Source organism: Limanda limanda, chromosome 5 (genome assembly GCF_963576545.1).
Source record: "Limanda limanda chromosome 5, fLimLim1.1, whole genome shotgun sequence".
Lineage (NCBI taxonomy): Eukaryota > Metazoa > Chordata > Actinopteri > Pleuronectiformes > Pleuronectidae > Limanda > Limanda limanda.
The window spans coordinates 30,937,213-30,962,630 of record NC_083640.1 but is presented as its reverse complement, the minus strand read 5'-3'; the positions used below and the strand labels follow the sequence as shown (position 1 = coordinate 30,962,630).

The following is a 25,418-nucleotide window of genomic DNA, read 5'->3' as shown; positions in this document are numbered from 1 at the left end:
TAACAGGTAATCTATTTTTGTCCCTGCTTGTTCCCGTTTACTCACATTTCCTCCTTCCTGTCTATCACTTTCAGTCTCTCCCTAACTGCCTGCTGATGATGGACTCCTAAAACCTCCAAAAACTCCTCTGACATTGTTGAACTAACCAGAGCCAGACAGACATGAACTGTCAGGAGGTGGAACTTGAGCCATTGGCGATGGAGGAAACCAGTGCCCCTCCTCACCATCGCCATAATAATTACAACCGATCCAATAACCACAGCAATCAGGAAAAGCAGTGCAGACGCTGTGAGATCCCAGCTGAAGGAAGTGATGGTGGCACAGCCAGGGCACTGCAACAGCATCAGCCACGGGAGGAGCAAAGCATTGAGCTGCTGTATGGAGCTCAGTCTCCACAGCCCCAGCAGACACAGCCTATTCCTCGACCTGCAGTGACACGTTATCGAAGACAGGGGGACAACAAGGCACGGCTCAGAGCTCAGCAACAGAGGCACAGACAGAGGCTGCAGAGAGATGCAGAGAGAGCAAAACACCAGAATGAGCAATGCCACCCAGAGATGACCAAAGAAGATGAAAGAGAGAGGGACGATTCAGTGCTGGCCCGTTCAGCTAGCACTGAGAGTGGCTTCCACACCCATACTGACCGGGCTGAGGGGGATGATGGCCTGGTCATGATGTATTTGGAGACTGAGGCACGTCCAGAGGCAGACGACAAGGCAGGAAACTACGAAGTCCAACTAAGGCCAGAGGCAGAGGGATACACTGAGAGTGCTGAGACTGAACAGCAACATCTCTATTCACATCCTACCTATCCTCAACCTCCGCCCCTGCCACATGAACCCTTTGTTAATATCCAAAACCCCCACAGACAGGATGATCGAGAAAAAACACTGAATGCTGGATACTCCAGCTACACCCAACCCCTCAGCCACTCCAGAGCAAGGGCTGATGTATTGGTTGGTCTGAGGTTGGAGGGTTTTAATAATGGACTATTAGATGAAGCCGAAATTTACTTGCTGTCTGAGCATGTATATGAGGAAATCTGCGAAGCCCCACCATCAGTTTCATCTACTGCAAATGGGGATGGAGACACAGAGTCTCTTCAACATAGGAGGGCTGGCTTTCAACTGTTGGAGGGCCAGACAGTAGATGGTGACTACCATCAGCAGGAGGCAGTGGGCTCCCGACTGCGCCACTATGATGAACGCTCAGATGGTGAGTCAGACAGCCCAGAGAAAGAGGCTGAGTTTGCCCCATACCCCCCCGCTGACAGCTGTGAGCAGGAGGAGGACATTGACAGCATTGTGGCCGAGGTCAAAGAAAGCCTGAGCTCCCTGAGTCTTCACTGTAATGCAGAAGGCACCATATATGAAAAAAGAGAGCTACCACAGGAAGAAGAAACACCCCAAGTTGAGTCCCACCCTGACTCTGATAAACATCAAAAAGCCAACAACCGAGGAAAGCCAGCCACACAACTGTCTGTTAGTCTTTCAGAGGACCCTGTAGCAATGAGGAACAGTCACGAGAAGAAGGACACCATATCTCTAGCTATCAAGGACATTAAGGAGGCCATAGAGGAGGTGAAGACCAGAACGGTGAGATCTCCCTACACACCTGATGAGCCCAAGGAGCCCATTTGGGTAATGAGGCAGGACCTGAGACCCACTGTCAAGCCACTGGGAGGAGATGTAAGTATGTCAATGCGAAATGTGAAATTTAAAATTGTTTCATGGATATCAATTTCAGTTGAACTCAGTAAGCTTTATATATTTACATTGGTTGTACAAGAAAAAATATGATGTTCAAGGCAATCATATGATCACATTAGTTGATACGAACGACAATCTGTATTCATATAGTCATATTCTTGGCGCCACCACATGTTCCACAAATCCTACATCTACAGATTTGATCTGATCAACTTCACATCTGATATATGTCATGGTAAAGACTTTCAAATTAAAAGTTGTCTCAGACTTTACTTTACTTATTTAGGTGCTGCCCTAAATAGGTAGATATAATAATATTTTATGATAGTCATAGCACCTCCTGGCTGTTACAGAAAATATAATATTTTACATTTAGGAAGTCCATGTATATTGCCAAATCTCTACTCAATCACTAAGGCGCAAACCATGAATTTAAAATCTCCAAACGACACTCTGAGAGGTGGAGGCAATCCTCAATCCGTCTTATCACGGTATTATCCGAGGATCTGAAGACCCAGAACCTCTCACACCTTACCACCTACCTCATTTGAAAGGTAAATGGTAAATGGTTTTGCATTTATATAGCGCTTTTCTAGTCTTGATGACCACTCAAAGTGCTTTACAGTACAGTTTTACATTCACCCATTCACACACACATTCATACAGTGAATTTACTTGCAGCACTTTGTTATTCTATGGGGCCATTCAGGGTTCAGCATCTTGCCCAAGGACACTTCGGCATGCAGATGGGTCAGACTGGGGATTATTCTATAGGGGGCAATTCAGGGTTCAGCATCTTGCCCAAGGACACTTCGGCATGCAGATGGGTCAGACTGGGGATCGAACTTCAGGTTAGAGGGCAATCACTCTACCCCACAGCCGCCAAAGGTATGCCAATTCACCCACCTGGACCTTTCGCCAGAAGGAAAAGGAAGATGAAAACATCGCTGACCTCTTTATAAAGTGATATAGTGCTGATAATGGATAAAAGCTCAGGGAGCAACTCTTGACCTATGGTATGCATCACAGATCATTTTCCTGACGAAAATGGTCACAAGCACAGTTGAGGTCAAGTCACAGAACGGCACCTTGGACAGGCCAATTATAAAACTATCCCTACAATGACAAGCTATAAAAGGGGAAAAGGGAGTTGCAGTTCCGTTCGCAATTCTGTGACGTCTCAGGGCTGGTCACCGTTGCGGTCCTGCTGTGCAGTTCAGTTGCCGGTTAAAGTTCTCCTGCAGGACATCGAGTCGCTACTATGAGTTTGTAGAGCTTTGTTTGAGAGGAGGTTTCCTTGAGAAGATGAGCTGGAAGCTAGACCTTCGCGCTCCTCTTGTAGATTTGAAGAGTAGATGTGCTTGAGCTGGCTGCTCAAGCACATTTAGGCCCTCTTGATGTGCTTGAGCGGCGATGCAGGAGAAAAGGCTGGCCACCTGCCTCCTCGGTGGGTTGATGGAAAGAGAGTGAGGAGGGGCAGAAGTTGGCTTATATTGGCCTGTTGACCTCACAGGTCATGGGGCCAGAGTGACCAATTGGAGTTTACCCTGGTGGCTTTTCACAACTCTGGGTACAACTGTCCAGAACAATGGAACCTGTTGCATCCTGGGAGATTGAGTTCCTTGGCTTTCTCAAGAACAAAGAAACATGCTGTCTTCAGGCTTTGACTAACAAGTAGGCCAAAAAGGAGGCCTGTGGTTCCACAAAAAACATTTCCCAACGTCTAAGAACACCAAAGCACTCCTCAATTGTTCAGGTCATTCTCTCAGACAAAACAAGGTAAATATCAAATGGTTTGTATCTATATAGCGCTTTTCTAGTCTTGATTACCACTCACATTCTCAAAAGCTTCCTGGTAAAGAATTACATTAAGGCATGCTGGATTTTCAGTAAAGAACTGGTTGGATTTTGACATCTGTCTATCACTTATGTCACCAAAATTCTCAGAGTCTGTTTCACAAGACTTTTGTAAGTTTTTCCCAAAACGCTGACTCTCATAGGTTGCAGGTAAGTAGTGAGCAGTCCTTTATGTTATTTTTTCATAATTTACCTAATGGTATATTTTCAAGCTCAATGTATTTGAAGATGAACATCTGAGCTCTTGAAAATGTTATTCTCAATGGTCTCAACTCGGCCGAGCTCGCTGATCCTGCGATAATACCAATAGTACAATCACAGAACAGAATAAAACTGTAGCACTCAGTGATTTTACTGGATCAGTTTGAAAGTCAAACAAACCCAAGAATATTTTTCTTTTAATCTCATACTGTGTCAAGCAGGCACATTTTTTGTCATTGCCCATATATTCATGGACCGAAGTGTGAATCTCCCAGTCATCTGTCCACACTATAAAACAAAGGGTTGGCCATTATGGACAGTTTGCTACAAAATGGATTTTGTAAGGCTGTAAATAACAGTACAATTAACAAAATTGAATTCCTTAAATGATATAGAGTTTGTTTTTGTATTACAAGTTTTATGTGTTAAAACCATTTAGACAATGGTTTAGTGTTTTTCTATTTCCAATTTTTCAACGCTTTGATTTTACAGAATTTCACTGTAATTTTTATAAAGTTTCTCTTGATTCAACAACTATCAAAAGTGTAGGATTTTAAAGGGAGTCTGGTGATATTGTGGTAGACAATCATCTGCTGCTTAAACGAGAGCACAAACACGTTATTTGAATCACAGAGAAGGAAATGGTGATCAGACAACTTGTTTCATGTGTACTTACAGGATGGCAGCTGTGTATATACGATCCTTCAATGTGGCCTCGGACACATTGATGAACGTGATCTGAGCGATCAGATTTCAATTTGAAAGCCTTCTATGTATTATGTTGCACTATTTATTTATTTACCTATATTAACAACACCTTATATTTATTACTATTTTTTTATTTAACTATATAAATAACAATTATATAAAGTATAAAATCAAGGAATGACAAAGTATGATAAATTCTATTGAAAACTGTTTATTTTTGGCAGGACAACAGCTGCTTAACTTTAGCTTAACTGTCCTGTGGAATCAATAAAATACTGTGCATGTGCAACTCTCAACAGAGAAGAGAAGAGAGAAGCCTCACATGTGTTACCTTTTTCGACCATAAGTTCCTGCAAAAATGGAATAAGAAGTCATGAAATGTTAGACTAAAAAAGTATTTACTGAAAAAAATTACCTCCTTCTCAATTCCTTCTCGTCTCTGTTGAGAGTTGCACTTCATGAGTGACAGCAGTTGGTTTTGCATCATCTGAGCGATTCCTCAGCGGCTATATTGTTTTTCTGTATTTTCATTACAAGTTTTGGCAAATAGAGAATAGGCTCTCAAATCAGAATTTTAACAATAAGCAAGATACCCCATAGAATACTGTAAGTGAGAAAGTGACAAATAACCAGTTTATTCAAGTTTTGTGGTTGCCAGGGGGATATTTCATCTTGACAGATCATAACTCTCTCTTCCATGGTATCAAATTATTGTTCTTGTTTAGAAATCCCGATAATGCGTTACTTGTCTCAACTTCCCCTCTCCTCCTGTTGTCAATCCCCTCCCTCCCCCTAATGATTTATTCAATAATGTCGAGCTAGAGAAACATGAAGGTAAAAACTGGTTGAATAATTTAGTGAGGATCCAGTAACAGAGTGACTCTCCTGCTGACATCATTGTGCACAGAAAATACCTGAAGCCTGTTTTTTTTATAGAATTCTGCTCCTGTTAACTTATTATTTAGAATCACTTGACCAAAATGTACCATATTATTTTGATTTGTAAAGATGAAATTAATGTCAGTGTCATCTGAGCAATTTCAGGCCAACAAACAGTCCCAGGCTGTTGATTTTATGATGTATCCTGATATCCCAGTGTCACCTGAGCAGTGGACTCTGCAGACACCACTGTTGCATTTATTATGTGCAGCCACTCTCTGGGCTAGTTCACATTGGACACTTGTTGAGCTTCAACTAGGTTTGTCCAGTTAATGAAAGCAATGGAAAACTTTTGGATGTATCAAGTTGAAAAGCTTGAGGAGGAACGAATTACACAGAAGATGCCGACTGACCAACATGATAGAGATGAGGTGTGGACAGTTTGAAGAGTTTAAAATGATTTTTATATTGCTGTGTTGGTGACTTATGTTTGTAGAAGTGGTTGTATTGCTTGTCTCAAGACTGAGTGATCCTGGTAGCTAACGTTATATTGCCATCTTTTGGAAATCAAGAATTAAATGTTAGTTATAATGATTTGTTAAAAAATATCTCAAATACAAATTACTACAATTCATTTAAAGCATTTATAATGAAGTTGGACTTTTCAATTTATATATTGATATATATATATATCATATCCTATTTGCATCTCAATTACTTTTACTTGTGCATTAACATTTTAATATTGTAACTGGTGCAGCTATTTTCCCATTTATGAAGTCGTTCGGAGCTGATTACACCTTTTGGATTATAGGCTACTTCCAAATATGGTTTAATAACTGGCAAACATTGGTCACCTTTTTGCATGTGACTAATCACCGAATTATGTTCATGAGAAAGTGGGAAATTTGTTTGTTGCTATCAGTTCTATTAATCATATCTCTACTAGTACTGTGAGTCAATAAGAGTTAGTATTATTTGCATCGATATGTTTTGAGAAATCATCCGCCCACTTTATTTTTAGTCCCATTATTGATCAATTATAAGATGCATTCAAACATGTATTAACTGCTTTACGACAAAATATAACATAATTGTAGGTAGATGTGTGCTTACAAGAATATATGTCTTCATCTGTGAGGTTAAAACAAATACTGCACATTAGCTGCTTACAATGCCAGTGATTGAGGCAACTTCTCCGAGATGTTAAAGGGGATATATTATGCCCATTTTACCACAGTTGATATGGTTCCTTGGGGTCTTAATGAAATGTCTAACATATTTTGGTCAAAATACCACAAGGATCCTTTAAAACAGCACCCTTTTTACCCTGTCAGCCCTCCTCTGATTGACCTGTTTTGAGTGCCGGTGGAGTGCCGTCTGGGAGAGGGTGGAGCGCGTTAGCTCGCGAGCTAACCGGGCTGGCCGTGAGCTAACTGGGCCTGCCGCGAGAGCCCCAGCGCAGCCCTGCAGTGGCAGCTGGATCTGGTGCAGTTAGCTCGCGAGCTAACGCTAGCTCATGACCCGTCAGATATCTAAGTGGCCGATAAACATGGCGATCATCGAGGCGGAGACCGCGGTGACTCTCTCCACGGTGGAGCGCGTTTCTCCCCGGACCCACCGGAGCTAGCAGGCTAACGCTAGATCTGGTGGTGCTGATGGTGATGGTGGTCCAAGGCCATGTAGAGAGACTCCCTACATGGGTATGGTGTGACTATGACGTGTATTCTGGTCGAGTTTTTGGGACGGTAGACATGCCAGATACCCAAATTAACGTGAAGAAGCAGTACAAGAGTGGAATTTTCAGAATATGTCCCCTTTAAGCAAAACTTACTTGACAAGGACCTAAAAGAGTGTATTTAAATTATTGATATTGTTAGGAAGGCAATGGGGGGCATTATTTTTTGAAAGCATCCTTACTTCCTACTTACTTATCTATAACTGTTGCACAGTGCTGTATTAAGTGTTTAAATTAAGCTTTTTATCATACAATGAATTATCATTTATTTGGGTTTAACTAGATGAGTTCTGTCAACAAAATCAAATCAAGGTAGTGGTATCTAGAGACAAAGTTGTGATGTAAGAATAACCTTGGTTTTCATCATCCGCCCCTCTGTGAGTTACCATATGGATTCTGTGTAGTCATTTAATATTTCAATCAGGAGGGACATCAATTTGAAAAGTTGTCCCAATTTATTGCGATGAACTGTTAAAGATGAAATTGATGTGATGAGTCTATTTGGCACTTGATCTCATCAAGGTTCAAAGGGGGTGTGGCTGCATGGTATAGGCAAGGCGGGCAAGCAGGCAGGATGTATACCTGAGGCAGGCAGAGGAATAAGGGATCAGCAGATGGAAAAACAGACTGAAAGAGACTGAGTTGAGCCAATACAGATGAATTCTACCAAACAAACTATGTTCTGGCCAAATGTGGAGTAATGACCATAGTTCTTATGCTGCTTGAGATGATTAGTGGAAATGAGCTGCAGGTGTGCCAGAGACCTGTGTGGAGGAACCACACCCATGACCAAACCTGCCACAGCAATCTCACACTCACACTCATTCCTCCCAAGCATGCCGAACCAATCAGAAACACATACACACACACACACACACAAAGGGCTAACCACGGTACAGGACATGACAATACCCCCCCTTAATGACCACCTTCAGGTGGTCTACCAGGTTTGTCTGGATGGCGCTAGTAAAAGTCTGTTAATAGAGGTGGTCCGGAATGTGGGATCAAGACATATTTCTACCAGACTCCCAGTCAACCAGGTATTGCAATCCATGGCTGCTCCTCTGCACCTGCCTACACAGCCGCTGGACAGTGTAGGCAAGACGATCATCGATGCACTGAAGGCTCGGAGGGGTGACAGCCGGAGTGCTTAGCTGGCTGTCAGAGACGGGCTTAATTTGTGATATATAGAAGGAAAGATGTATTTTCATATAACTAGGTAACTTAAGTTTAACAACTGACGGGTTATTGATCTTCTCTATAACATATGGTCCAATACATCTCAGTAATAATTTTTTTAATCTGGAATAAAGTTTGAAAGGAATAGAGGAGAGAAATAATTCCCTGAAGGCTAAACACATTGTGCACCAATAGGTCAGTGGTCTCTGAAGCAGAGGGTAACTTTAAAAGAGTGACAAAAAATGTACAGCCTTGGAAAATCTGTCTATGATGGTCATGATTACTTACTTACTTACTTACTGTAACCTGTAACCAGTAACGAAGTCCAGAGTGATGTGGGAACAGAGGCAGCCAGGCTCTGGGAGCGAACTCAGTAATTTGGGTGAAGGAATGTGCGAGGCCTTTGGCAGAGATATGTGTCAGTCACCATTGTAGGCCACCAAAAGTCCATTTTCAGGAGACAACCCCAGGTGGCAGGCAAACGTTGAGGGAACCTGAGGGGGCACAGAGTCTGTAACAAAAAGGCAGTTAGGTGGACCATTACCTGGGTCTGGTTTCTTTCACCACAGACTCAATATTCCAGATGACACAGGCAACAACATAAGATGCAAGCAAGATTGTGTGTGGGCATCGCGGACCTGAATTGATGGGACAGAGTGTATAATTCTTATGGTTGTTCGGCCCCCTGGAGCCAGTGTCTCCACTCATCCAATGATAGTCTGACTGCTATAGCAGTTCCCTGTTGCCCTTGTCGTAATTCCTTTCTGTGGAGAGTCAGCGGGTGTGGTAATTGGTTTATATTTATATAGCACTTTTCTAGTCTTTCGACCACTCAAAGTGCTTTACATTACAGTTTGCCATTCACCCATTCACACACACATTCATATAGTGCATCTGTTAGCAGCACTTGTTTGTGCGTATAAACACACCTGCCATTAAGCATCTTGCCCAAGTACACTTCAGCATGCAGACAGGGAAGACTGGGGATGAACTGCTGACCTTCAGGTTGGAGGACAAACGCTCTACGCGTCATCAGGGGTTTTTGCCTTTTAATCAATGATACAATGATACAGACCGAACTTGAGGCTACACTGAGGCTCAAGGTAAATCTGACTGGCTACTGGTTTGTATGGTAGTACGATGAAAACCATGTGGCCCACTCAGTAGATCAGACATCAATACCTCTATGCCTTTTTAAACTAAACGCTTCCTATTTTGGAACATAGGACGAGTTACTTTCTGCCGCACTAATTAGCTCTAACTATAAGCTTTATCAAAAAGGAAGGTTTTAAGCCTACTCTTAAACAAACAGAGCGTGTCTGCTTCCCGAACTGAAAGTGAGAGATTACTCCACAGGAGTGGGGCTTGATGGCTCAAAGCTCGGGCTCCTACTCTACTTTTAGAGACTTTAGGGACGACAAGTAGGCCTGAGTTCTGGGATCGGAGTGCTCTAGAAGGTTGATTAGGTACTAACATCTCTTTAAGGTAAAAAGGTGCCATATTATTAAGGGCCTTGAAGGTGAGGAGGAGAACTTTAAATTCTATTCTTGATTTAACAGGAAGCCAGTGAAGCGATGCTAATACTGGAGAAATGTGCTCTCTTTTCTTGGTTCTCGTCAGGACACGTGCTGTGGCATTTTGGACAAGCTGCAGAGTCTTTAACGACTTACTGCTGGAGCCTGATAATAGTGAATTACGGAAGCATATATAATGAGAATAAAATTGGGCCGAGCACAGAGCCCTGTGGAACACCATGGTTAACTTTGGTGCGCTCAGATGACTCATCATTAATTTGTACGAATTGGGAGTGATCAGAAAAATAAGATTCAAACCAGTTTAGGGCGGTTCCATTAATGTTAATTAACTGTTTTAGTCTCTGTAATAAAATTTGATGGTCAATTGTCGAATGCTGCACTGAGATCTAACAGAACAAGGACAGACACAAGTCCCTGATCTGAAGCTATTAGAAGGTCATTAGTGACTTTTGCCAGGGCTGTCTCTGTGCTGTGATTGGTTCTAAACCCAGACTGAAAGTCTTCATATATATTATTTTCCTGGAGAAACTCACACAGCTGATTGGCTACAACTTTTTCTAAAATTTTAGACAGGAAGGGGAGATTAGATATTGGCCTGTAATTTGCTAAAACCTCTGGGTCTAGGGTGGGTTTTTTGAGTAGGGGTTTGATTACAGCTATTTTAAAAGACTGTGGTACATAACCTGATGATAATGACAGATTGATTGTGTTAAGTAACGAACTATCTATTAGGGGCAGAATTTCTTTAAGTCATTTTGTAGGAAGGGGATCTAAGATACAGGTTGTTGGTTTAGAACCAGAGATTATTTTGGTAAACTAATCACGGGTGATCAGAGAGAAGCTGTCTAAATAATGGGAAGTTTTCCCAGCCGTTTCTGAGATCTCTGTTGTCGGGTGGGTATTAGTGCCAATTAAGGGCAGGAGATGGTTGATTTTATTTCTAATAGTTAGAATTTTATCATTAAAAAAGGTCATAAAGATATTGCTATTTAGGGATCGAGGAATACTGGGTTCGGTGGAGGTGTGACTCTCTGTCAGCCTGGCTACAGTGCTGAAGAGAAACCTGGGGTTGTTTTTATTCTCTTCTATTAGTTTTGAATAATAGGCAGCTCTTGCTTTGTGGAGAGCCTTTTTATATTCTTTAACACTACTCTTCCAGTCTAGGAGATTTTCAACACTGTTGCTGGAGCGCCACTTCCTTTCTAATTTTCTTGATATTTGTTTCAACTCATGTGTCTCGGACGGTAGACAGAGACAGTCTCTATGCGGTTGTGTGACTGATCCAGAGGGAGCGCAGAGAAGTGTTTAGCACTGCAGCTCGGCTTCCTGGTCCCACCTCTGGGTTGTCATTTAATAGACTGGGTAATATTCCTAGATAAGAGAGATGCCCCATCCCAAGTGGGATGAACGCCGTCTCTCCTAACAAGACCAGGTTTCCTCCACAAAGTTTGCCAATTATCTACAAAGCCCACACCATTTACAGGACACCACCTTGACAGCCAGCGGTTAAAAGACAACATGCGACTAAACATGTCATCACCTGTTGTGTTAGGGAGAGGGCCAGAGAAAATTACTGTGTCCGACATCGTTTTTGCAAAAGCACACACCGACTCAACATTAACTTTAGTGAACTCCGACATACGAAGCCGGGGGTCGTTGCTGCCGACGTGAATTACGATTTTACTGTATTTACCTTTAGTTTTAGCCAGCAGCTTCAATTTTGATTCAATGTCGCCGGATCTGGCCCCCGGGATGCAATTGACTTTGGTCAATTTATATCCTAGAAAGGATACTTAATCAGTGTGGAACTCACTCAGCAAAATGTGAAAGACATGTCTTGGGTGCTCCTCCTCAAAATCTGAATGTCGTCTAAAATGCGACCTATAGGTGTATCAAATGCCATCTTCCATTTGTCTCCCTACCTGATGCGAACAAGCATAAGCATTCCAGAAGTCGAGTTTAAAAAAAAAAACAGCCCTTTTAGGGTTTGAAGACCAAACTAATTAATGCTAGTGGGCATATGTTTTAACAAATACATTGGAGTCCTCGCAAGTCAATACATTGGCGCGACTGCTGCTCAAGCACGGGGGCTGAAGGCCATTGCAGCTTGAGGAGCAAAGACGGGGAACCAGAAGTGGGTGTCAGGCAGAAGGCAGTGGGACGACAATGAGCAGGCGTCTGCCAGAATGCAGATGAGGGCCCAGGGACAGGAACAGGCACCCACAATGTTTCTTAAATAATAAAAATACGATTGCACAAACTTCTTAATGCGGGGTTCAAAGCGCCAGTTTTGGTCTAAGACCAACCCCAGATTTCTCTCGCTATGGACTGCTTAAATTATGCTAGTTCACCAAGGTTTTGCGTGATTTCATTTATGCTAGGGGTGGGACCAAAGACCTTTACTTCGGATATGGAGAGGTTTAGTTGGAGAAAATTGTTAACCATCCTATGTTTCATTTCAGCAAGGCACTTGTGGAGAGTTGCAATGTTTGAATGGTCATTAGGACTGCATGTTTGAGGGGAATTAGACTTAGCCAGTCATAGGGAGTAAGAAACTTTGGTGAAAGGTAGGACCTGAACTAGTTTAAGGACATGTGGGTGATTCCTGACCACTTTTTTAGTCTTCCAATGAGTAAGTGGTGGTCTACAGTATCAAAAGTAGGTCCAAAAAAACTAGAATGGAGGATTTACCAGCATCTCCAAAAGAAAGACTTTCAGAAGAGTGGTATCTGTACTGTGGAGGGACCGAAAACTGGATTGGAATGTTTCAAATAGGGTATTGAAGGAGTCGATGGGATGGAATAGTCAGGAGATTTGTGGTATACTGCACCTCTCAGTGTGCGTTTATTTACACACTTTTCTGGCTACATAGAACTTCTGGATGTCATCACAACATCCACTTTTAACCCCTCCCGGTGCCCATGGTACCATGGTACCTTACAGGAGTGAGTGACAGTGCCAAACAACATAGTAGAAATCAACAGTTTAAACCACACAACAGTCTTGGTGAATTCTGTCCATCCCATGTGTCCACTACAGTATTGTCTGTCAAGTGCGCTACTAATTGCTTGTAAGCAGCCTTTTCTGCTTAAAAAATAGATATTTGGAACAGGTCTGTAATTATTGAGAGTGGGGGGGGGAGTGGTCCAACTACAGCAATTTAAATGAGCAGGGAAGTCAGGGAACTATTTATAATTGTTAAAATGAAAGGAGAGTGGGCAAGGTCTCCTTCAGTAGACGTCCAAGGGGTAAGTCTATGACTTCATGTGCTTAACTATATCATTAACTTGAGGTAGAGTCACTGGTGAAAAAATATGTTTTTGACGTTTTAATGGCTCAAGGTGGTAAGAGAAGTTTACCCGTGCCTCTGTCACTGCAACATTGTATTTTTTCCTTTAATCTTTAATTTGCTCATAATAAACATTAAGTTGCTGGCTTTCCATGTGTGCTCCACTTTTCATACTTATCACTTAAGATAGTGGGTTGTGTCATCTAACCATGGTTACAGGAGTTCACAAGATTTTTTAGTGTCATGTATATAAGGGCCGTGCCCAAGAGAGGGATGAGAATGACTACGTTCAAACAGTAGGCCCAGGTGACCCTAATATTATTTTTCCCCCCTATGTGACCCAGATCTGATTGTCTAAACTCTAAATACATTGTGAACAGCACAAGTCAAACAGAATGGGATCTTTTCGAATCAGTTTTGAGCCACTTTGAAATGTGGTTCTAAATCAGATACCTCAGAATTTAATGCAACTTTGGAGTCAACCTCGATCAAACTTTGTCATTAGTATGCGCAGGCAAAGGAGCGATCACCAGGCGTAAACAAACATCGAGGACAGTTGTGACAGAGGTAGTCAGTTGAGGAAAGTGAGGTCTTAGACCTCATAAGTGCTGATGACAAGCAAAACTTGAAGAGTCATATCGTAACTCTTATGTCAAAAGAAATGGAGGGCAAAGAAGAACCTCTGTGGCATTATTATCAGCTAAGTAACACAAAGTCCAACCATAACGTCCTTGTCGTGAGAGGTGGAAGCAGGTAATGCTGACCAATAGGGCATTGGTGAAGCTCATAGGCCAATCACCTGTGAAGTGGATACAAATGATACAGAAACATTGATGAAGAAAAAGAAACCCTGCAACCTGGGAGATGAAGACTCTCCAACCATACAGGCCGAAGAGGAAATGCATTTCGAAAACCATACGTAAAGGGTGCGTCAGAATCTTCTATCTCCCAGGCAACCTACTAACATTGCAACCTGGAACATCAGGACCATGTACACAGCAGGAAAGACATCAGTCATAGCAAGTAAGATTAGGAGTTCAAAATCTCTATCCTCGGTTTGTGCGAAACCAGATGGCTCCTGATTGGACAGGTGAAACTGGCCAGTGGTGAGTCCATACTCTATTCTTGGCACCCAGATGATAAAGCACCACACACAGAGGGAGTGGCTTTTATGCTCTCCAAAGAAGCTGGGAGCCCATTAATTCCAGGTTAATTACTGCAAGATTCCAAACTACCCATAAAAGAATCAATCTCCAACTCATATAGTGTTATGCATCCACAAACAACACTGAGGAGGAAACAAAGTATATTTTCTATAACCAACTACAACAGCTACTCCAGGCCAGGAAAGAAAAAGACAGCACTCTACTTAACATGAACGAAAACAGCGAGAGATTTGCAGACATCTGTGCTGATTACAATCTGGTCATAGGCGGGACAGTCTTTCCCAATAAACCCATCCATAAAGCCATCTGGATGTCACCTGACCACAATTCCGAAAACCAAATCGACTACATATGTATAAACATAAAAAGGGTCAGATCGCCACCTACTGGCTGCAAAACTCCAGCTGAAGCGATGCAACAACCCCATCAACACAAGAACAAAGTTCAACATCCAGCTCTTCCAGGACAATGGAACAACCAGTGGCGTTTCTACATTAGGGCAAGGTGGGTCACTGCCCCACCAGATGGCTAACGGGTCCGTAGCCTACGGAGTTATTGAACCTACATGAAGCGACATGATCTGGTCCACCCAGCAGAGAGAAGCATTAGTTTATGAGGATGAGTGTGTTTGGAGAATAAGCTATGAAATACTAATAATGTGGAAGAACTCCATACAGTACATTCATGTCTTGGTAGTGCACAGTTTAATCCAAAACCATATTCAAAATCAGTAGTTGAATATCCACAGAAAGTAAAGATACAAACTTTGTTCATAAGTAACACTTCCTCTACAATAATGCCATACTTTTATGTTTCCTATAATTTTATTAGGTACGGACGAGCCTGAAGGACACAGCTGTGCTGACCATGTTCTGTCTCTTATGACAAAGAAGAAAAATAAAACACTGGGTTCTTATCTTAAGTGTATCAAATCAGAAAGCAAAAGATAAACATTGTTCTAATAAGTGTTAATTTGAATATATAATATATAATGAATATAGAAATTAACTCAATTATCCATGACACTTAGCAATGACTGCCAACAGTTGCAGGCCGTCTTTAGTTAAGGGAGGAAAACACAAAGTTTTGTGCAGATGAACCTGGTGCATGTCATCCTAATGTTGATAATAATAAATTATGCAAGTTATTTGAGCTATGTGTCTGTCTAATCTTTTTACTTTGTTGCAATCATTTTACTTTAATGCTCGATTATAGGCAACATCTTTGTGTCGGGCTGAGCGCTAAAGCATGTGAAATGTATTTGAAATAGGATTTCTGCCCCCTGCTGGCACTCAAAATGCAGCCCATAGTATATCTTACTGGTCTATATAGGCCTACTGCTTATAATAATCAGCTACCTCTATTTTTGTGACGGTGACATGACGTCATACAAAATTGCCCCACCAGAGATTTCAGGCTAAAATCGCCACTGGGAACAACTGAACTGTACCAGACCACCTTACAGAACAGGTTCCAAGCCCTGCAAGAGGAAGAGCTAACCAGTGAAAGGGCACTGGAACAACCTGAAAAACATATGGAAGGAGGCATGCCTAGAAGTAGTGGGGGGAAAAACCATAAACCTTGGTTATCAAAATACACAATGACGAAAATTGAAGAAAGGAGGACAAAAAAAGACACACTAAACAAAAGGAAAACCCAAACAAAAAAGGCAGCAGCTCACAAAGAATATGAAACAGCAAATAAAGAGGTGAATAATGCAAAATGTGACAAGCTGAACTACATTGACAATTTGCAACAGGAAGCAGAGGAAGCAGCTGGAAAAAACAACCTCAAAGAACTCTACATGACCCCCAAGATACTAGCATGAAAGTTTAGGCAGACAAACACTCAGATCAGGGGCCACCAAGGAAGAACAACATCAAAGGTGGACAGAGGACTTTAGGGAGCTCAACAGATCCCACCAGCCACGGCCACGCTTGACATCAACTGTGCCCCCCGCAACCTACCCCAGCCCACATACACAAACCCCTCAGTCCCGCAACAACCCCAGTCTGTTTTTCCTTTGCCTCTAGCTTCTGCTGGTGCTGTTCCTGTCCAACAAGGGGTTAGGGTCAAAAATAGGCATAGTTAAGTAATAATAAGTAACATGCACTCCCTCTCCTTTAGACACTGAGGGGTAATCGGTCTGTCACTGAAGGAGCTGCCCAATGCGTTGTTGGTGTCCTGCAAAGGGTGGGCTGGTTGTCAGATAAGACCGCGTCGCCAACATCCTCCTCTGTCCCACCACCTCCACTGGGTCAAGCGATTATCCCTGGACTGAGCTGGCCCTCCTAATCAGTCTATCCAGTCTCTTTCTGTCAGCAGTTGAAATGCTGCTGCCCCAGCAGACCACTCCAAAAAAGATGGCTGATGCCACCACAGTCATAAAAGGTCTCCAGGAGCATACCCTGCACTCCAAAAGACCTTAGTCTCCTGAGCAGCACTTTGATTTCCCCCGGGTTGATCTGGAGGCAGATCTGCTGGCATCAGTCCACAAAGTCCTGAAGGAGCCCTCTGAATTCCCTGTCAACCTCATCTGTGATTAGGTTTACAATCGCATATATATATATATATATATATAAAGTTCTCTGACTGCCCCACCCCTGGTATAGTCTATATTCACAAATCACAATCAGTCTCATATGGCTTTGACAAGGTGTGACATCCTCTGCCCTTAACCCTCAACAAGAGTAAGGAAATACTATTAAGAAAAAACTTTTAACAGGGCTAAAAGAACAAAAAAAAACTCAGAGAGAGCCACATGTGAGGGATCCCTCTCCCAGGTCGGACAAAAGTGCAATAGATGCCACGTGTAATGGAGAACAGAGATCAGAAAAATAAGAGTATTTACATCTTTGGTTAGAATAAACATTTTTTAGCTGATGGAAGGTAAATTAATTTATGAATTTTGATCAGTAATGGTATGCCTGCTAGCTGTATTAATTTAATAGACACGTATTGACAGTGGGAATAGAATGGGTAGAGCAGAGGGTGTTGGTGGGGCTGGAGCAAGATTTGGACAGGTGGAAGTTTGATTTGTTCTACTCCGAAGATTCCTTAGCTATGCCTATTATGAGGAATAAAAAGGACGACAGACTGGATTTTGTTTCACGAATTAAATAGAAATAAGTAGCCTGACCCAAAAAGCCTGAAAGGGTCTGGGACAAAAGATGACAGTTTTTTAATGATTATTCATAATGTCATTGAAACATCTTAGTTCTTCTGCTGTGAAGGGATCTAGATTTAAGTGAAAAACAGGGGCAAACTGACTGAGAGTCTGCATATTTGCAATTGCTGCAGATATTGAGAATTTGGCAATGGGGGTATGAAGGAACACGTTTACTGTAATATTGCAAGTTGGCGTATTGTTACCTTGCACAATGGCATGGCCGGGAGCAATGTCTGCCTGTATGTTTACCAACAAAATAGCGAAAAAACGCATCAACGGATTTCAATGTCACTTTATGCTCACTGGAACACATATTTCTATGTAATGCTCATACAGTTTACATCCCTCACAAAAGTTTGTTCCAAGCATGTTAGTACTGATTGATCATTTAGCATTTAGATTACAAGCTTGATTCCAGCCAATTTTACTTCCAGTCTTTTTATTCACAAAATATTCAGCTTTTTGTTCATTCTCCATATTCTCTTCCTTCAGTCTCCTGGTTCAAGCACACCCTCTCCTCCAGGAGCAGAGTCATCCCACAGACATTTGCTGCAGGATGACAGTCTTGAAATTTCTCCTATCAGTAAAGAGGTGTGTTCAACATTTTCTCACAATAAGTCAAAATAAGATCACTCATTCTCACCTCATTGCACTTGTTAAAATAGTATTACTTGTATTGAAATGTCCCAACCACACAAACTTTGTGTAGGGCTTCCAAGGCATATCTGTCTATGCATATATAGATGCAGACTTTGCAGTTTCAGGCTATCGCTATAGACAGATGAGCTTACCAGTGGTGTATTCTTTCCGGAGCTGTCCTTAACTGTGGGCAGCTCGCTCCTTGTATTCACTCAGCATTGTTACACCAATGACAGTTCTTTATAACATCAAAACGCAGACACAAACTTAAGACAAAATTTTGTGATACGAGGGGTTCATCCATCCATCTCCAATACCACTCTCACAATTTTCTCACATTTGTCCCCCAGCTGGTCTCAATCCCCCGAGATGAGGCTGAAACACCTCTTTTTCAAAACTTCCCCGTCGTATGTGACAAGGTTAGCCCGCTCCCTTGGCTATCAGCCAATAAGAAGCTGTGTTCAGTGACGTAATCACTAAATGGCCTTGCACTACTTATCAGACCTCTTCACCCCTTTTAACCCTGCTCATAATCTTCTTTCTGCTAACCAGCTATTACCCTAAGACGAGAGAGGGGCGGTAGGGAGGTAAGGCATTTACTGTTAGGGCTCCACAGATGTTTAACAACCTCCCTGTGGCAATCGGACAAGCCATCTCAGTGTCTTTTGAAAACACATTTGTATAAAATGGCCTTTAACGTTAGATATTTTTTGATTGGTTTATTTTATTGTTTTTTAGTATAAAATGTATTTTAACCAGGCATCTGTTTGTTATATTGCTTTATTTTATCCATCTTTTAGCATTAACTTGGTTACATTTCTTCTTCCGATATTCTCAGCCCCTTCTCTCATTGTCAAGTTGAAAGAATGTATGACAAAACCCTAACATGCTACTCTCTTTTTATTCATAGTCCAGAAGAAGCCTTGCTTCCTTCCCGAAATATGTAGAGGGTGAGTGTTTCAACTTCTGGTGTAGAGGTTTTCAAACTATGAGGGGATAGTTGAATCAGTTATATGGAGGAAAAACATCAGCAGTGCCTTTTACACAGTGTATTAATGAGAAAAAACCTACATAAGCTTTTCCTTCTTATAACAAGAAGAAAAAGTAAATAACGAAAAGATTATAACACAAACAAATTTAAAGTATGTGATTGAGTGGTGGAAAAAAGGATGAATGACAGGGGCCAATAATTTCTGCTCAACAGGATGAACTTTGGTTATACACCCTGGGGAAATTACGGTTGGAAATGTTGCTGAAATATTAAAAGAAATCAGAGGATTCCTTTTGGAAACTTCAGTAAACTTTGGAATGATCAGGAAGGAATAAAACAACTAGATAAGATGCACTGTATGTACTGTATCAGTAAACTGTTACACACTCAGCAGTAATACAGACAATTCTGTTTTTGTAGAGGACATAAATGTTGCACAAGATTTATATATATTCATGTCACTCCAGTTCCAGGCCCATGTGACCCAGAGGACCTGATTGATGGAATCATCTTTGCAGCCAACTACCTTGGCTCCACTCAGCTGCTCTCGGATAAAACATCATCCAAGAACATCCGCATGATGCAGGCACATGAGGCCGTCAGCCGCATTAAGGTGAAAACAAAGATAGTACACACTCAGACACCCTCATGTAGTGTATGCCCACGCTGGTCTGAATTTTAAGCTTGCACACTCAAGTTTCCACATGCATTTTTACTAACCACAGTCTTGTCTGCATCAAGCTGAGTCATACTGGTGTATTTTGATTTTGAAGTGGTAACAAAGTACAGGATACATTATGCAGGCAAAATTTGACATCATATCTTACCCATCATACCTTATCATCAAACTTTCCTTCCTTTTCCCCCGGGTGGTATATCTTCAAACATCCAAAAGCACATCTTAGCTATAGCTGATTGTGTAATAATGAACCATGTTCTTCAGCTCTCTATTTATTTCCTGATATTCCATTATTTACCTTACTATAAATGTAGCATATCAACTGAAAGATGGTCAAGACTTTCAACTGATGTTTTCAGTTTTATTTGAAGCTTCTTTAAACAACACCGTAAGAGCTTGTGCCTCTTCAGAGGGTCCCTAAAACATAAAACTTTCCTTTTGTAAAGTTACAGATTCATAACAGGAAGTCCGCCTCTCTCCGGACCTTCAATTTCAAAATAAACACGTGTAATACCAAAACGGAAAAGAGGTTGTGTGACCTAAAAGCGAGCAAATATTTCACAATAAAATAACAGAAAGACACCTCAACAAAAATAGAAATAACAGAAATTGGGTTATTTACAATAAGTATTTTCTATCAGGTCAAAGATTTAAAGAAAAAGAGAAAGTGACATAGAACATGAAGCAGGAAATGGTGAGTGTGTGTAACCATGACACAATAGAAAAGAAGCTCCTCAAACTGCCTCTTTCCACCACCCAATGCTGTTACCAGTTCTCTATGGCTTCCCCAATCTTACCCCACACCCAAGCTTTTGCTTCCACAACTGCAGAAGCCCTCTTGTCATCAGATAAATTATTTCATTAATTCAATCAAAAGTAAACCAGAGAGGAGAATTACTCATAATAATACTCATATGAGCATTGGAAGAGGCTTTGCAATGATTTGTGATTCTGACTTATGAATCTATCCTACACCTAAGGATTGTTATGGCTCATTTGAAAGCCTCATTCTCAGCCGCTACTTCCAAGCTGTAAATTACAAATAATAGTTCAACTACTTTTAATTTAATATAGTGTCCAAATTGTTAATATGATAATATAATAATATTTAGTTGTATTTATATAATGAATTACAAATTAAACCCACTCACGTTCAGACATGTGGCATATAAATGTAATATTTTATAAAATTGTCTCTCTACGCATCCTGCTAAAATTCAGAATAGAGTTAAAAATCGTGCTCCCAATATGTAAAAGATATTAATAATCAAACCCCATCATAGGACCCTATTACCCCAACAGATCACTTTGCTCCCTAAATACATGCTCTCTTCCTACAGTCTGTAAGAGCAAAATGGTAGGTAGAGCCTCTAGCTACCAAGCTCCTATTCTTTGTAACCAGCTCAAAGTTTGGATGCATGAGGCATCAGAGAAAACCCTGTGTGGAGATCAAGTTTGACGCAAGAGTAACAGTCTGGCCTCGGCAGGAAGTGAAAGCTGAAGTACGTCACATTTCATTGTGCAAGTAATGAATAGAGCTTATAGTTTAAGATGGTATAGGTGAGCCCTGAGCCATCTCTTACGTATACTACTATAGACATAGACTTATGGAGGAACTCTCATCATTCAATGAGCAATCTCGCTCTCTCTCAAAACAAATTAACAAAATGAGCTATTAATTTGAGATGACTAATGAAATAGTAAATGAAATTTTTGAGCTGAATACAAATTCACTGGTATTAGCTGTAATAGGAGTTGTAATATTTACCTATGCAGCTTTGTCTGCTATGTCTAGGTGTGGAAGCCGCGCTGCTCTTCTTTCAATACAGTTTAAATGTTAACCTGTTGAAAATTTTACAAATATTATTATTTGAAACACTTCCTGTAGCCTATCTGTTTAAAAATAAAAGCACTTCAGCCGTTCTGTTGACTGTTTCCATTAATACTTTTTTAAAAGGGTTTTATTGTGAAAGATTTGCAGGAGCGGAAGATGCCAGGCTTCATACTGTATAGTACTCGCATTTTTTTGAGTACACAAGAAACCTCAGAAAGGCTGTAGTTATATTAAAAGTTAACGTTTAAAATTTCGGTGGTAGGTAGTAGTCTAGCTCACTCACTCTCTCGCACTTTTTATCTCCCTTTCTCTTTATCACACACTCACACATTTTTGGCTACTTTCAAGGTAAACCCTATGTAAAAACATTGCGCTGGCAGTAACAGCTCCACTGCAGAGCACAGCAGTACATCGGTGCAGCAGTTCCACAGCACAACCACAGCTAGTGTGACCCAGGCATCAAAGAATAACTTTGGGTTATCAGATCTTAAAGGTTATTTCAATTCCCAGCTGCTTGATCTTTGCAGATGTTTTCTTGCCATGGTTTTGCTGGTTGTATGAAAAAGTTACTTACCTCTAATTTTGAACGTTTGTTTATTCAGGAATATAAGCTCACTAACATTATGGCCTTATAATGTCTTACTTTTGTTTTGAGTATCTGAGTGTAATATTTTTTGTGAATTTATCTTGGTACGTGAGTGCAGGTCCCTCAGGATGTGCCTCAGCCCATGACAGAGGTGGACCTCTTCATTTCTACCCAGAGAATCAAAGTGCTCAATGCTGACTCCCAGGTACTCACTGACTGAAGCACAACACATATCCTTTCTGTATTGTCTTTTCTCACTACCTCATCCATATAATTAAAAGGGTTTAAGATTGCTTAAAGAGCTCATTGTAATGGAGCCAAGTACACTGCATGTGGCTGCACAGTTATGCTGTCTAGCAATATTTCTGATGCTACATAATTAGCCTGTGCTCCTAACCAGGTACAAAATTAATACCACAATTTGAAATGAAGGTCAGACGAGTTTCCTAGGCAAGGTTCTGCTTCTAATTAGTCAAGGAAGTACATGCTTTCTGGTAAGGAAAATTTGGCAGGATATACCACTAAAAATCGGAAATATCTAAGCAGAAAAACAAATTTGAGTCTGAAGTCAATGCTCTCCCGTTGAAATAAATTTCACATGAGAGATTAAGAAGGTGTGTGGATAGATACATATCATTAATTCAATTAAATTGTATTTGTATAGCGCCAAATCAGAACGCACTTTGCATAGTATGACCTTACAAAATTATAGAGAAACCCTACAGTTCCCACAACCAGCAACACTGACAAATGCAGAGAGAGAAAAAAACTCTGGAAGAAACCTCAAGCAGAACCAGACTCAATGTGGGCGGCCAAGAGAAGAGAAGGGTGGGGGGTGAAGGGGAGAGACCAAGATCAGTTTGGCTTGATGCAGTTGACCAGCGCACAGCGCGAATAAAAGATTCACAGGGAGGAGCAGTAAATTACTATACACAGTCCTCAAGTATGGCTTTTGTACTTGCACTACTTCCAGCCTCGAAATGACTCTGTCACTCACACAGCTTAATGGTGTTTGTATGTCATCCTAACTTCAGTTCAAGATTGATATGTTCTCTCACTTACTTTGGTTTCATCCTCAAACTCTGCTGATATAAGGCCTGTTATGGCTGTTTGACTTCCAGGAGATGATGATGGACCACCCTTTGCGGACCATCTCCTACATTGCCGACATTGGCAACATTGTGGTTCTGATGGCACGTCGCATGATGCCTCAACCTGAATCTCAGGAGAATATGGAAGCCTCAGACCCAGGTCAAGAGAGCAAGCGCCAATACAAGATGATATGCCATGTGTTTGAGTCTGAGGATGTAAGTTCATCAACAAAGCTATATAATGTATTTGCTTCTCAGCAGAGACCACATACAGTTTTTGTAATTTTGACAGTTTAAAGCTGTGAAATTATCTACAATTTTGACACCAATATTTAGCTAATGATAAGATAACTCTGTCCTCTAGGCCCAACTGATTGCACAATCCATTGGACAGGCCTTTAGTGTAGCTTACCAGGAATTCTTACGGGCTAATGATATTAACCCTGGGGACCTTAGCCAGAAGGAGTACAGTGACCTGCTCAACACTCAGGACATGTACAATGATGACCTTATCCACTTCTCCAAGTCTGAGAACTGCAAAGATGTAAGTAGGATATCTATTATTTTAACAAGTTCATACAGGTTCTTTAACCATAATTTGTTCTGACAATAGAAAATAAGTAAATGGTCTTCTTCATGTACCATTGCTTCTGCTTCATAAAGTTAAACTGCTATCAACTATCAGATTCCAAAGGCTCTGCTATTTTTGCACGGTATATCACATTTTTATGAATGAAACCTTGTACATAAAACAATGACCCCTACATATATCACTAGAGTCTTTTATAATATCTAATGTTTTTCTGATGATAATCTAATGATAATGTGAAACTGTAGTATCCAAAGTATGCAGCAATGTTACATTTGTTGTTTCTGCTTGCGGCCTTCTTGCTGTGAGCTTAGGTGTTCATAGAGAAAGCTAAAGGGGATATTCTGGGTGTGGTCATTGTGGAGAGTGGGTGGGGCTCCATCCTACCTACTGTCATCATTGCCAACATAATGCATGCTGGGCCGGCTGAGAGGTCTGGCAGACTGAACATAGGAGACCAGATCATGTCAATCAATGGAACCAGTCTGGTGGGACTGCCATTGTCCACCTGTCAGAGCATCATAAAGGTATGTGTATGAGGATTTTATTAATAATGGTGAAATGAAGACATTGAAGTAGTATAAGAACATAGCAACATATGTTGCCTTTATTGTATTAACATAGAGATACTGAGGGTTACCTGTATATGGTATATATAGGTAACTAATATGCAGTTCCCTATATATGGTAAACATCTTAACCTCTTGGTCTACTACTGGCATTAAAATGAAGATCAAGAAGAAATTCAAAGATGAACCTGCAGTAAAGATAAAAATCAGGTGTGATCTCATCAGTCGGTTATAATTAAAATATATGTGGAAAAACTTTCTTTTGAAAAGACTCCTAACAGTTATCTGATTTCCTTGTAGCAGTTAAGTGCAATGCCAGAAATTCTGATCCTGTATTTCAACTTTTTGTAGGGTCTAAAGAACCAGTCTCAGATCAAGCTCAACATAGTCAGATGTCCCCCAGTGACCACTGTTCTCATCAGACGTCCAGACCAACGTTACCAGCTGGGCTTTAGTGTTCAGAATGGCATTGTGTGTAGCATGTTTTTTATGTTAAATTATACTTGTAGGTCTGTTAAAGTACTTGATTGATATGACCCAATTCGATTTGTAATGTAAAATAATTGATTTGTCCCTTTGACAGATTTGTAGCCTTATGCGTGGGGGCATTGCTGAACGAGGCGGGGTAAGAGTGGGTCACCGCATCATTGAAATCAACAGCCAGAGCGTGGTGGCCACGCCCCATGAAAAAATTGTCCACATCTTGTCCAATGCTGTAGGAGAGGTGAGGCATCACACAGAACATAGACATAGGAATCACTGTGATCTGGATCTTTTTACAGACATGTTGAAGTTAAGTTGCAGATAAGGGATGGCACTTGATCTTCCAACTAGAAATAATAATGTGCTTTGTTCTGTTTGTAATTGTTCGTGACTGGCCCAGATCCACATGAAGACAATGCCTGCAGCCATGTACCGCCTGTTGACCGCACAGGAGCAGCCTGTTTACATGTGACAAGACAAAGCCCTGCCTTCACAAACCCTTCAAAACTTCCTCTAATCAAGTCACT

General features: G+C 41.2%; 1 protein-coding gene across 1 annotated transcript; it reads left to right on the top strand.

Moving 5' to 3' along the window:
• Positions 1-161: 161 nt before the first annotated feature.
• Positions 162-25,363, top strand: apba1a (amyloid beta (A4) precursor protein-binding, family A, member 1a). The gene is made up of 11 exons (XM_061072074.1): positions 162-1,688; positions 17,923-18,021; positions 18,980-19,019; positions 19,528-19,673; positions 22,278-22,364; positions 23,281-23,466; positions 23,615-23,794; positions 24,154-24,366; positions 24,760-24,879; positions 24,992-25,132; positions 25,292-25,363. Exons 1-11 carry the CDS (start codon positions 162-164, stop codon positions 25,361-25,363), a joined length of 2,811 nt encoding a protein of 936 aa, XP_060928057.1.
• Positions 25,364-25,418: the final 55 nt, after the last annotated feature.

Bases quoted from the DNA above. Each gene is read 5' to 3' on its own strand.
- apba1a (XM_061072074.1), top strand. From the start codon at position 162: ATGAACTGTCAGGAGGTGGAACTTGAGCCATTGGCGATGGAGGAAACC. The intron at 1,689-17,922 runs GTAAGTATGTCA...CTCTTCCTTCAG, and splicing joins TCAAGCCACTGGGAGGAGAT to TCTCCTGGTTCAAGCACACC. The intron at 24,880-24,991 runs GTGTGTAGCATG...TCCCTTTGACAG, and splicing joins TTAGTGTTCAGAATGGCATT to ATTTGTAGCCTTATGCGTGG.